At 35.0% G+C, this 13,705-nt stretch overlaps 1 protein-coding gene across 1 annotated transcript; it reads left to right on the top strand.

Annotated features, from left to right (window-relative positions):
* Positions 1-1,089: 1,089 nt before the first annotated feature.
* LOC114269145 (KIN14B-interacting protein At4g14310) lies at positions 1,090-5,000 on the top strand. Its single transcript, XM_028210400.2, has 3 exons — positions 1,090-2,988; positions 3,364-3,977; positions 4,389-5,000. Exons 1-3 carry the CDS (start codon positions 1,213-1,215, stop codon positions 4,918-4,920), a joined length of 2,922 nt encoding a protein of 973 aa, XP_028066201.2. The 5' UTR covers positions 1,090-1,212; the 3' UTR covers positions 4,921-5,000.
* Positions 5,001-13,705: the final 8,705 nt, after the last annotated feature.

Below are 13,705 nucleotides of genomic sequence, written 5' to 3'. Positions count from 1 at the left end.
GAGAATCAAAAATTAATTCCAAAAATAAAAATCAACTCTATCAAGCTGGCCTCTCTCTAAACAAAAATTCAAAACAAAAATCAAAATGCATGTGGAATCTCCATCGAAAACAAACCTGATTCAACTCCATTGAAAATCTACGCGATCAACACACTGTAACACCACTGAAATCTCTGACAGAATCTACACGATCGTAGCAATCTTTCTCGTCAACTCCACTGAAATCTCCGACGAAATCTCCACCCTGAAGTCAACAATATAATATTCAAACAAATTTCTCGTCAACTCCACTGCAATCTCCGACAAAATCTCCACTGCCAATTCGATTTCCAAAATCTCACCGTAAAGTCAACAATATAATATTCAAACAAATTTATGTTATAACAAAAGGGTAATTTAGGTACTTTATAACCTAAAATAAATTTGAGGGACCTTAGCCATCAAAACATATTATTTTGGACCTCTCCTTCTATCAAAAGTAGAGGAGGGACCTTAGGCCAATGTTCCCTTTGAATTATGTGCTTGGTTACGATATGAGAATGGAATTGTATTTTGAGTTTAAAATTAAAAAAATTAAAATATTTACAAAATAAAATAAGATATTTAAAATAAAAAATTTATATATATAAAATAAAAATAAAAATTTTCTTAACATTTTTTTTTATTTTAAAAAAATAAATCAAAAAATACTGTTTCAAACGCTTTTTGTTTCTTTCAAATATGTTCTCTAATTCAAAAATATTTTTTAATATTTTAAAAAGAAGAGCAATCAAATCATTTACTATAAAAAAAAGTAATCCCATTAGTTTCAATTTGTCAGAAGGGGGAAATCTGGAGAATGTTAGATAAAGTAGGGGAGGTTATTGTAATTATTGAAACTACAAGGCAAGTCGCTGTATTTGTCAGAAACCCTAAGGGAGATCAGTGCAATTACCCTAAATAATTTTTTTTGAGAAAATGACAAAATTACCCCTCACGTTGAAGAAGACATAAAGAAGAGGCGGGAGTCCGAAAAATTCAAATCCAAAAATCTACAAAAATTTACTTCCTTCCCGCCCAAAACTGCTCATCTCTTTTGACCATTAACCTTTGTCTGGCATTCTAAGCCCCCAACAAAATTCTTCACTCTCTTCAGATCCAAATCTCCGTCTCCTCCAACCCCATATTTAACCTATATATACCAAAAAATTATATATATATATATATATATAGATGTCCACGTCGTCAGTTCGCCGGATGAAAGAACGCAGCGTCAGAGGAGGGAAGGTCACGGCTGCGAAACCTTCCAAAACGCTAACCCCAGTCTCTGAAAAATTCACCGGTGGAGAGACCTTCAAGAAGTCCACCGGAAAGGAAAACCCTAGACCCACTTCCAGGGGCCGAGCTTCGGTGGCAACGATGCCTCAGAAACCGGCGATTCGGCCAATGCCTCGGATCGAGAAGCCATCGACAGCGGATCGAGAACCTCGTCAATCGGTTCCAAAAGGTAGGAGCTCTAGTCCGTTTGAATTCAATCGAATGTTGTCTGATATGCGTAAGGGTCGGGGTTCTAGGGGGTCGGAGGATCGGTGTGAGAAGGGTTCGGGAGGTGAAATTGAGATGTCTGTTTCGAGTGGTGGGAGAATTGCGAGTGGAAGTAGAATTTATGACAAGTGCCAGCAAAAGATGGGTACTTTGAGGGAATTGAATGCGAAATCAAGTGAGCGAAGTGAGAATGATACTAGGGTTTTGAAGGATAAGGAAATTTCAGTGAATAATGAGGTGGGTACGGTGCAAAGTAGTGAAATTTATAAGAAACGTGAATCGAATCCTGAAGATAGTGAAGAATCTAGGCTTATGGTTTTAGATGAATGTGAAGGTGTGATTAGTTTAAGCTCAATTTCGTCAAAATCATGCTTCGATGGTTGTGATTCCGAGTCTAATTTAGATGTTTTGAATGATTTTAGAGTTCATGAAGAATCGAAGGGAAGGTCTTGTGTTGACCCAAAATTGGTTGTAGTTGAGAAGATTATGAATTATGTTGATTTGGGTGTGAAAGAATCGGGGCGAAAAACTCTGAATTGTTCAAGAGGTTCAGAGAGCTTGAAGCAGAATGGTTTAATTGATGAAGGTACAGGTCGTAGTGTCAACAAATACCCAAGCAAACTTCACGAGAAGATTGCCTTTTTGGAAGGGAGGGTTAAGAGGATTGCGTCCGACATTAAGAGGACAAAAGAGATGTTGGATATGAATAACCCGGATACGTCAAAAGTGATGCTTTCGGACATTCAGGAAAAGATTTCAGGGATTGAGAAGGCAATGGGACATGTTAATGGTGCTGGTGAGAATATCGGTGCACCCAATTCTACTGTAAATGGTGATATAGAGAGTAAAACTTTGGATAGGAGTCAAAACAAGGAAGTGAATCATGTGAAAAATTCTGTTAAAGGCTTGAATACTGAAGAGCTGGAGGCTAGACTTTTTCCTCATCATAAGTTGCTTAGAGACCGGACATCATTGAAATTGTCATCAGGAAGCTCTCAAAATAATCAGGACAGCCTTGTAGAATCCAACTGCAAATTAAAACCTGAAGAGAATCCTCTGAGCACAGTTGATGAGAACCTCATTGCATTGGAGTTCTTGGCCTCCCTTAATAAGGATCAACTTAAGGTCACAAAGAGGGGTGAAAATGTCAGTTCGGAGATATCTGAAGTTCAAGAATTTGATGATTCTGTGCCTTTGACATCTCAAGACTCTTTAAACGTGGTCAACAGAAAAGGGGATCTTGAGCTCATTCTAACGACAAATGAAACACTTGATGAGTTTGATGATCAGGAGTATACACCGGCAATGATAATTGAAGAGGATATTGAAGATGCTTGGATTAATCAGTTAAATGATATTGGCCATAAGACCTCAACAGGGGGATGGTTTGTATCAGAGGGAGAAGCTGTTCTTCTTGCTCATGATGATGGTTCTTGTTCCTACTATGATATTGCAAATTGCGAGGTAGGCAACCTAGTCTCATCTAAACTTGATTTTTTGCTATTGTAATTCTCAGATTGCTTTTATTTCTGTCAATGTACTTTTCTAGCAATTAAAGAAGAAAATGTATATATATAAATAACTTCTCAGATGATGTCCATATGAAGTATGCATGTAAGACTTAAGATTTTTGGTTAAGTAAGAATCTCAGAATTTGCTTCAAAATGTTTATTGACTTTTATTGATATCTTGTTTTGATGCTTTTTGGCCATGTACCTTTTAATTTGTTCCACTTGCCTAATTTGGTGCATATCTTTCAATGCCTAAATGAAGGACAACAATCAAGTACAGTGTCTTGAAAAAATAGTTTTGTGTGCTCATGGTATGCCATGATTTCAGGAGAAAGCTGAATACAAACCCCCTGTTGGAGTCTCACCCAATGTATGGAGAGATTGCTGGCTAATTCGCGCCCCTGGTGCAGATGGTTGTTCAGGAAGATATGTCGTGGCTGCATCTGCTGGAAATACATTAGATTCAGGATTTTGCTCATGGGATTTCTATGCTAAAGATGTGCGAGCTTTCCACATTGAAAATGGGAGTACAAATACAAGAACAGCACTTGGTCCCCTATCCAACAACACTCTATATAGAAGAAATACTCTATCTTGTACTATGGCTCCAGAAAATCAACAATGGTGGTATAAACCTTGTGGACCACTTATCGTCTCAACAGCCAGCTGTCAGAGGGCTGTTAGAATCTATGATATTCGTGATGGAGAGTTGATCATGAACTGGGAGGTGCAGAAGCCTGTGCTAGCAATGGATTACTCAAGTCCTTTGCAATGGAGAAACAGAGGAAAAGTGGTTGTAGCAGAGTCCGAAATTATTTCTCTATGGGATGTGAGTTCTCTCAATCCTCAAGCATTACTCTCTGTTTCTTCATCTGGCCGAAAAGTGTGTGCGCTTCATGTGAATAACACGGATGCTGAAGTCGGTGGGGGAGTAAGGCAAAGGTGAAACGGAAACTTGTTACTTTTGTTTGTTGTCTTGTTGTTTAATATTATTCTCTGCTTGCTGCTTCATTTGTCTGTTTCATTTTCCATAGCATAGCTTGTTGAAGTTCTTTCTCAAATAGGAGTCAATTGAGGATCTTTTCTACATGATCATTAAAAACTCATGTGGGACTTGAAACAATTTTATATGATGTTTGTGTTGTCATTTTTCACTTTTGATTATTGCTCCGCTTGCTTTCCTCAGTTTTTTTGTTTTTGTTTTTTTGTTTTTTTTTCACAAATACTATTATCCATTGATAACAACTAGTACTCAATACTTAATTTCTATACTATTTGACAATATGTACTTTTAGAAAGCTCAGTCAATGGTCTCTTACCAGTCCTCAACTTTTTTTGTTTTTGGGAATACAGAACAAGTTCATCTGAAGCAGAAGGAAATGATGGTGTGTTCTGCACCACTGATTCCATCAATATATTAGATTTCCGCCACCCATCTGGTGTAGGTCTCAAGATATCCAAACTTGGCGTCAACGTGCAGTCTGTTTTCTCTCGTGGGGATTCCATTTTCATTGGCTGTACTAACGCAAGGCCAGCAGGAACAAAGCAGCCGTGTTCCCAGGTGCAACAGTTCTCATTGCGCAAACAGAGTCTTTTCAGTGCTTACTCTTTTCCAGAATCGAATGCCCATGCCCATCACACAGCCATAACACAAGTTTGGGGAAATTCAAATATTGTCATGGGAGTTTGTGGGCTGGGACTGTTTGTTTTTGATGCTTTGAAGGATGACGGATTGCAGTCTTTTGCCACTGATTACAGTAGCATACAGAAGGTTGCAGAAATTATTGGACCGGATGATTTGTATTCCCCTTCTTTTGATTACATGGCATCCCGAGTTCTCCTCATATCAAGAGATCGCCCGGCTCTGTGGAGGTACTTGTCATAATTATGATGCATGCTTGAAGACTTATTTAGCATATTTTGTCCAAAATAGAAAACTATGAGCATGATAAATGCTGTTGTGTATGTTTTGTTATATATAGCATGATGTGTGAAACATTAAAAAAAATTTGCAATTTATTCTAGTAGAGTTCTTTTATATTTAAAAAAGAAGGTTGAATGTTCATTATATTTACTGTTACATTTTGAGGGTGTGAAAAACTGGCAGGTGTGAGTTACCTGAAATGGAAATCGGCTGAAGAATGGTTAATTCTACCTTGATGATACTGGATTTTCATTTGAATGTGAGACATTTTATCCCTAATTGATATTATTCTCTCTGATTAGGAAATAAGCAGTGGTGTTTTCATAGATTTGATACTTAGATGGAACCTGACATATATAGTGGGTGTTTGGGAAGTGAGTTTTTATGTAGTTTTTTTAGTTGTAGAATATTATTGGACAATTTTTTTTTGTGTTTGGAAAGATAGTTGGATTTTTTTGTGGTTGGATGTGATGTTTGTGAGAGAAAAAGTGAAATGATTCTGGGGTTGGTTGTGATATTTTGTTTGGATGTGTTTTTTTTGGTTTTGCAAAAAATTTGTCTTTTTGTGAAAAAAACAAAAAAAAAACCGAGTCCCAAACTTCCCAAACACCATAATAACAAATACTCATCTTCATTGTCTATTACTAAGCATGTAAATTTGTTTAGAGGTCCAGTGGTTCAGCTTGAACCCGGCTTTGGGCTAGGCTAGTCTAAGCTCAGACCCTTTCAGCAGGGCCTAAGACTTGAGGGCTTTGAAGGCCCATCTGGGGCTGATCCAATTATTATTATTTTTTTTGGAAAATTTTGTAAAGGAGAAAAACTATAAGGCCTAACAAAAGATAGGCTTGAGCTTGGGTTATGCCCAAAGCTAGGCCATGGCCCAGCCTCAAGCCTATCTGTATGATTGATTCTGTTCCAAACTTATACACTAATGTATTTTCCAGCCATTCAATGCTATGTTTCTTTTTCTCTTTTTTTTTTTCACATTTGGACATTTGTTTTTTTGCATTTGGACATTTATTTAATACTATAAAAAATCAGTGGAAGCAAAATGTTAGCATTTGTACATGTTAATTGTGTATAGTTGAGGTGGATCAAAGTGTTGGTTTGCATGATTGCACAACTTTATTGGCAGGTATATTATATATTTGAATTTCTCATAATTAGTTAAATAAATATGATTTTGCTAATGAGTACCCCTCATGTACTTTTGTGTGTGTGTTTGTGGAATCCCCTCATGTACTTAGATCTCAACCCAAATTTGCTTTATCAAACTCTGATTTGGGGTTGGTTTGGAAGGAATTTGCAGGGTGAACGAAATATATTTGTTAATTGATGGGGGTTTGTTGTAAATAACCCTGTAGTTTAATCAACATGAACTGTGGAAAATGATCATTTTTTTTTTCCAATTTATGGAAGGAATATTTTTCAAATCTATTTGGAATCCTTCAAGATATGTATCCTTATCTGTAAAAGATACACTTTATTTTTGGCCAAAATAAGTAGCATGGGACTTTGTTCTATTTATTTGTTTGTGAATTGTAAGCGTTGATTTTTGACCACACAATTAAATAGAAAACTTAACTGAAGAGTACGAGGTAGAATAGATTAAGCTAATTACTTGAGATATGACACGGTGTCGGATAAGATCAGTGGCATTTGAATTGTGTGACTATAGTGTGGCGACAGATCCATGAGCATGGTTGTGAGTGGCGTGAGTGTGAACATGAAGAGTGCTGCCGTGATCTCTACTTCCATCCCCAACGTTGACAGTAGTACTTCTGGCCTTGGCATTACCATCATCATCGGCCTTTCCCTTCAAATACGACGTCGCAAACGTATCAATCATCAGAGTTATGATCATTGCGCTTTCGTCACACGACTTGTGTGCTGTTGATTTTATTTGATACTGTGTCATATTTTAGGTAGTTGGCTTAATCTATTCTGTCGCGCGCTCTTTAGTTAAATTTTCTATTTGATTGTGTGGTCAGAAATCAACACTCATATGAATTAAAACTTTTGTTGAAAAAAATTGATGTTATGAAAAATTGTTGGGAATGGTGGAAAAATTTTGGGTAAAACTAGAAATTTTTTCTCAAGTTTGGTCTATTTTTTAGGTGGGCCTCGAGCGTCGATTTACTCGGGTCAAAGTAGTAACGCGTTCTATGTCGCATTGTGATTCACGTGGTATATTTGGTTGCTCAAAACCATTACCGAGTGAATGGAAAATTGAAGCCAAAGTGTGCTCCATGGAAATGGAGTTTTGGTAGAAATTCTTTAAGGTTGTAAATTGGCTTGTCCCACATTGATTTGGTGAGAAGTTTTGAAAGGGTTTATAAGGCATGGGTTTGGTACTTGGGGTGTGTCTCAAGGGGTACCCAAGTGTTTTAGAGGGAGAGGTTATGGGCAAAATGGGCTAGATCCATTGGACCCAAAAATCACCACACGCGCTGCCGTCCGGTCGGGCGGCCTGGGCTTGGGCGCGGGTGCATGGTCGGGTTGGGCTTGTTTGGTCCAATACTAATCTTTTTGGGCCAAAAACATTTTTATTTTTGGTAAAATAAAATTCAGAATTCAAATTAAACTGATTTGGATTTTCTGTGCATCCAAACAGGGCCCTTCCTAATTTCAAATAGAAATAAACTAGTTTGGAATTAGTGCACACCCAAACAGGGCCCTTCCCGTTTTTTGCTATCTGTTTGAATTATTAACAGATTCAAATCTGTTTGAATTCAAAACCAACAGGTATCATACCTGTTCAATTTAAAACCAAGAGCCACCTTTACATCTATAAATAGGACTACCCTTATTTGATGTTAAATTGAGAAATTTCGTATTTCATCTCTATTTATTCTATTCTTTATTTTATTGCATTTTATTTCTGAAAGAAAGAGTGTAAACACTTAGTGTGTTCTTAAGGCAAACAATTTGTAGTGCTGCTATTGTTTGTGGTAGATCATTTCATCCTGGGAGATAGACGTCCAAATTCTGAAAGCATCGTGGAGAGGACGAATCTGTCTTAAGGACACAGTGTCAAACACTGGACTTGATCAGAAAATAATTCGAAGAAATTAAATCAAGTAAGTTATTTAATTTATTTTCAGTGTCGTTTTTATTTATTAAATCAGATTTAAATTTTGTTTTTGTAACAAAATAAAATACTCCCTCCGTCCCAAAATAATGGTCCTTTTTGGGGAATTCAACTTTTTTTGATAGTACAATTATTGCATTTGAAAAAAGTTGATTTTCCAAAATTATCCTTTTGATAGTACATTTTTTGGGAATATCAATGTCATAATTGTACTTTTTATATTGTTTATTAATTTAAAAGAAGGGCAAAATAGGAAATTTATATCATTTTTGTACTTAATTTTTGAAGAGGGACAAATATTTTGGGACAATGAAAAATGGAATAAGGGACTAATATTTTGGGACGGAGGGAGTATGTTATTTATTTATTTATTATTTCGAGTTTGATTTTTGTAATAAAACAAATTCTCTCATTTTCTTTATTTTTTTAAATTCTAATTGTTGTTGTGTACACAATAGAATTAAATCTTTTAAATACAGTGAAGATTGTCCTACAATCTTAAGACAGAATCTTTTTTGGTATCTTCATTGTATTTAATTTTCTGTGTTTTCAAACTAATATTCTGGTTGGAAAAACAAATAGTGATTTATGCTATTTGACAGATAGTAGTAATATACTGTCTCTTTTCTTTGACAACTAATAGTAATATACTGGTGTCATTAACAATTGCAGAATATTATTTGGTGTTACAGAAAATTATTTTGGTATTTTATTTTTTTAGTTTTAGTAACAAGGAAAATAAAATTATATTATTTTCTAGTTTTAGTAACAAAGAAAATAAAATTATTTTGTGTTTTAATTTATTTTCTGATTTTGGTAACTAAAAAATTATTTTGTGTTTGTTCTGATTTTTGTAATCAGATAGTTTTGTGGTATTTTATTTTCTAGTTTCAATAACAAGGAAAATAAAATTACAGTATTTTCTAGTTTTAGTAACAAGAAAAATAAAAATGATTTTGTGTTATAATTTATTTTTTGGTTTATGTAACTAGAAAATTAATTTGTGGTTTGGTTTTCTGATTTTTGTAATAAGATATTATTTCGGTATTTTATTTTACTAGTTTTAGTAACAAGGAAAATAAAATTATTTTGTATTGTAATTTATTTTCTGGTTTTAGTAACTAGAAAATTAATTTTGTTAATCAATCATGTAACTGTCACTCGGTCACAATCTGTTAATTTTGTAAGTGACTTATGGTTTTGTTTGGTTGACCACTTATTTTTGAACCATTTATGAAAAGGTGTTAATTATTTTGACTTTATCATAGTTCATCGTAAGTATACATGGAAGAATTTGTTTCTAGAGTAATATATTAGTTTTACAAACTAATTTTATTTTTATTACAATGTGGATTCATAGTCTTGAATTATATCTGCACTTGAGTTGGAAAATATATATATATATATATATTCACAAGAATATTTTAATGCATATTTAATTTGTTTATTTATGTACAAATCAAATTTATTAAATGAAGGTATGTTTTGTCATTTTGAAGTTTAAAGTTTAAATGCGTTGGATTTTAGTTATGAGTTGAGAATCCTTTTATTTCATGATGCAAGTGATGGGATCGTGCATGATTAATTTATTTTGTTAATTCATTATTTTTAGTTGATGCGTTTGATATGCATGTATGATATCAACTCAAGTTATTTCTTAACAATAATTTCAAGTGATTTGGAATGATAAATTATTATGTCGACTTTGGACATAAGCAGGTTATTTTGAATATTTCTAATCAATTTTGAATGGGTGTTTAAACACCAGAGAAATTTAAACACGAAGATGTATGTAATTATATCTGTCCGTTTAATTGGGAAGTAATTTAAGAAATCTTTTATGTTGATTATTGAATTATGTGACATGAGATGTCATTAATAGTTATTTTACTTGCGTAGTAGAATTTGTTAAACCATGAACCATTTTATTAATATAGGGGTGTATCTCTTGCATTAGTTGAGATAATTTAATTTTCTTCAGTCACAAATATGTTTATGACAGTGACATTTATTTGTTATTGAGTTGCAAGAATGTATACAATAAAATGGGTTTTTGAATTGTTTGATTCTTAGACAAAATTTTTTATGAGGATATGATTTTGTCAAAACATTAATTCTGACTTGAGTAGTCATAATTATTTTGATTTTTTCTTGAATTTGTTTTAAAATTCATTGATTTATATTAGAAGTGATAGGGGTGGTGAATATGATGCACCATTAAATGAATTTTGTGCACAACATGGCATTATTCACCAAACTACAGCCCCTTATTCTCCACAGCAAAATGGAATTGCTGAAAGGAAGAATAGAACCCTAAAAGAAATGATGAATGCCATGTTACTAAGTTCAGGCTTACCACAGAACTTGTGGGGGGAAGCAATATTGTCTGCAAATTATGTTCTTAATAGAATACCCCACAAGAAAACTAATAACATTCCTTATGAATCATGGAAAGGTCGACCACCTTCCTATAAATATTTAAAAGTGTGGGGGTGTTTGGCAAAAGTTGAAATTCCTGTTCTTAAAAAGACTAAGATTAGGACTAAGATTGAACCAAAAATAGTAGACTGTGTGTTTATTGGTTATGCTCAGAATAGTAGTGCATATCGGTTTTTGACTTATAAATCAGAAATACTTGATATAAATGTGAACACTATTATAGAGTCAAGGAATGCTGTGTTTTTTAACATGTCTTTCCTTATAAGAAAGGACATGAATTAAGTTCACAGAAAAGAACTTATGATTGTACACAAAGTCAAGAGATTAATGACAATCAAACACAAGAGACTAGTAATGGTCTCGACCAATAGGATTTAACTGATGATGAACCAAGACGAAGTAAGAGAGCGAGAACATCAAAATTCTTTGGTCCAGATTTTCTGACATACTTGTTAGAAAATGAACCTCAAAGCTTTAAGGCAGCAATGATAGGTCCTGAAGCACCTTTGTGGAAAGAGGTTGTTAATAATGAAATTGAATCCATTATGCAAAATCATTCTTGGGAATTGGTGGATCTTCCACCAGGTTCTAAACCTCTTGGATATAAATGGATATTCAAGAGAAAAATAAAAGCAGATGGTTCAATTGATAAGTATAAAGTAAGACTTGTTGTTAAAGGTTACAGACAAAAGGAAGGTCTGGACTATTTTGACACATATTCCCCTGTGACAAGAATAATATCCATTCGCATGCTTATTTCTATAGCAGCGTTGTTTAATTTAGAAATACATCAAATGGATGTTAAGACAGTTTTCTTAAACGGTGATCTAAATGAAGAGATCTATATGGAGCAACCCGAAGGGTTTGTAGTATCAGGACAAGAAAAGAAAGTTCGTCGACTTGTAAAATCCCTTTATGGATTAAAACAAGCACCTAAGCAATGGCATGAAAAATTTGATCATGCAATGCTTACTAATGGGTTTAAGATAAACGAATGTGACAAATGCGTCTATGTTAAAAACACTGACCAAGGATATGTCATAATTTGTCTTTATGTGGATGACATGCTTATCATTGGAAGCAGTCAAAACATGATCAAATCAACTAAGCAAATGCTTAACAAAAGATTTGATATGAAAGATATAGGGTCGCAGATGTTATATTAGGAATGAAAATTACTAAAACATCTTACGGATATGCATTATCTCAATCTCATTATATTGAGAAAATTCTTGATAAAATTATCAAGGATGATTTGAATTTAGCTAGAACACCTGTAGACATCAGTCTTTATTTATCGAAAAATAAAGGTGATACAGTGTCTCAGTTAAAATACTCCAAAATCATTGGAAGCCTAATGTATCTAATGAATTGTACTTGTCCTGATATAGCTTATGCTATCAGTAAATTGAGTAGGTACACTAGTAACCCTGGAGAAGACCATTGGAAAGCGATCATTCGGGTTTTTAGATATCTAAGATTTACTAGTGATCATGGTTTGAACTTTACTCGATATCCAGCAGTATTCGAAGGTTATTGTGATGCCAATTGGATATCGGATACTAAAGATTCAAAATCCACAAGTGGATGTCTTTACTCTAGGAGGCGCTGCTGTTTCTTGGAAATCCATGAAACAAACTTGCATCGCACGATCCACAATGGAATCGGAGTTCATTGCTTTAGACAAAGCAGGTGAAGAAGCAGAATGGCTTCGTCACTTCTTAGAAGACATTCCAATGTGGCCAAAACCTGTGCCAGCTATTTGCATTCATTGTGATAGTCAATCTGCAATAGGTAGGGCACAGAATCACATGTATAACGGTAAGTCACGACATATTCGTCGTCGACATAATACCGTAAAGCAATTGTTGTCAAACGGAATAATCTCAATAGATTATATAAAATCTAAAGAGAATATTACAGATCCGTTAACAAAAGGTTTGACAAAAGAGCTAGTGTATAGTTCATCAAAGGGGATGGGATTAAAGCCTATTACATAAGAGTCGTCATAATGGTAACCCTACTTATATGACTGGAGATCCCAAGAACTAAGTTCAAAGGGACAACTAAGTTATGTATGGCTCGCCAGAAATCACCAAGGGATTAAAATTCTTACCCATTCCTATGGTGAGAGTGATATCTGCAACATATGTTGTCTGCAGGGGTATAAGGATAAGCTTTGCTTTTAATGATTACTTATATCTTGATTAAGGCATAAAATCAAGACGAGTATAAGGAGATACTCACAATAAGAATCACCTATATGAGTGTTGAACTGGGGCCGGTTCTATGAGAATGAAAAGGCTAAATTCTCTAGAAACACTTATAAAAACCAGGCGCGTTCAAGGCCAAAATGAACACAACTGTAAGAACCACGATGTGTTAGAAGATATTTTGTGTGAAATCTGTTGTCTTGGCTTACACAAACGGCTGAACAATTCAAGGCATCGCGTCCATTGGTTAGCCAGTAAGTCCGATAGGTTATCACTAGGGAAGCGAAAACTACTTATCCTGATGCAAGATATTTTCGACTTATACTCTTTCGTTAAAGTCTGCATATTGTTGCATTTCCGTTGTCATCAAATTCCATTCATGTGGGGGATTGTTGGAAATGGTGGAAAAATTCTGGGTAAAACCAGAATTTTTTCTCAAGTTTGGTCTATTTTTTAGGTGGACCCCAAGCGTCGATTTACTCGGGTCAAAGTAGTAACGCGTTCTATGCCGCGTTGTAATTCACGTGGTATATTTGGTTGCTCAAAACCATTACCGAGTGAATGGAAAATTGAAGCCAAAGTGTGCTCCATGGAAATGGAGTTTTGGTGGAAATTCCTTAAGGTTGTAAATTGGCTTGTCCCACATTGATTTGGTGGGAAGTTTTGAAAGGGTTTATAAGGCATGGGTTTGGTACTTGGGGTGTGCCCCAAGGGGTACCCAAGTGTTTTAGAGGGAGAGGTTATGGGCAAAATGGGCTAGACCCATTGGACTCAAAAATCACCACACGAGCGCGCGCTGCCGCCGCCGTCCGTCCGGTCGGGCGGGCTGGGTTGGGCCTGGGCGCGGGTGCGTGGTGTGTGGTTGGGTTGGGCTTGTTTGGCCCAATACTAATCTTTTTGGGCCAAAAACATTTTTATTTTTGGTAAAATAAAATCCAGAATTCAAATTAAACTGATTTGGATTTTCTGTGCATCCAAACAGGGCCCTTCCCGATTTCAAACA

Source organism: Camellia sinensis, chromosome 6, assembly GCF_055761805.1.
Source record: "Camellia sinensis isolate YWXY chromosome 6, ASM5576180v1, whole genome shotgun sequence".
In the NCBI taxonomy this organism is placed as follows: domain Eukaryota; kingdom Viridiplantae; phylum Streptophyta; class Magnoliopsida; order Ericales; family Theaceae; genus Camellia; species Camellia sinensis.
The sequence above is the reverse complement of the archived record's forward strand: the minus strand, read 5'-3'. Positions and strand labels throughout refer to the sequence as shown.

What these genes read in the sequence shown, in the direction of transcription:
- LOC114269145 (XM_028210400.2), top strand. Translation starts at nt 1,213, where the DNA reads ATGTCCACGTCGTCAGTTCGCCGGATGAAAGAACGCAGCGTCAGAGGA. An exon ending in ATGATATTGCAAATTGCGAG is followed by an intron (nt 2,989 to 3,363) that starts GTAGGCAACCTA and finishes CCATGATTTCAG; the next exon opens with GAGAAAGCTGAATACAAACC. An exon ending in GGTGGGGGAGTAAGGCAAAG is followed by an intron (nt 3,978 to 4,388) that starts GTGAAACGGAAA and finishes TTGGGAATACAG; the next exon opens with AACAAGTTCATCTGAAGCAG.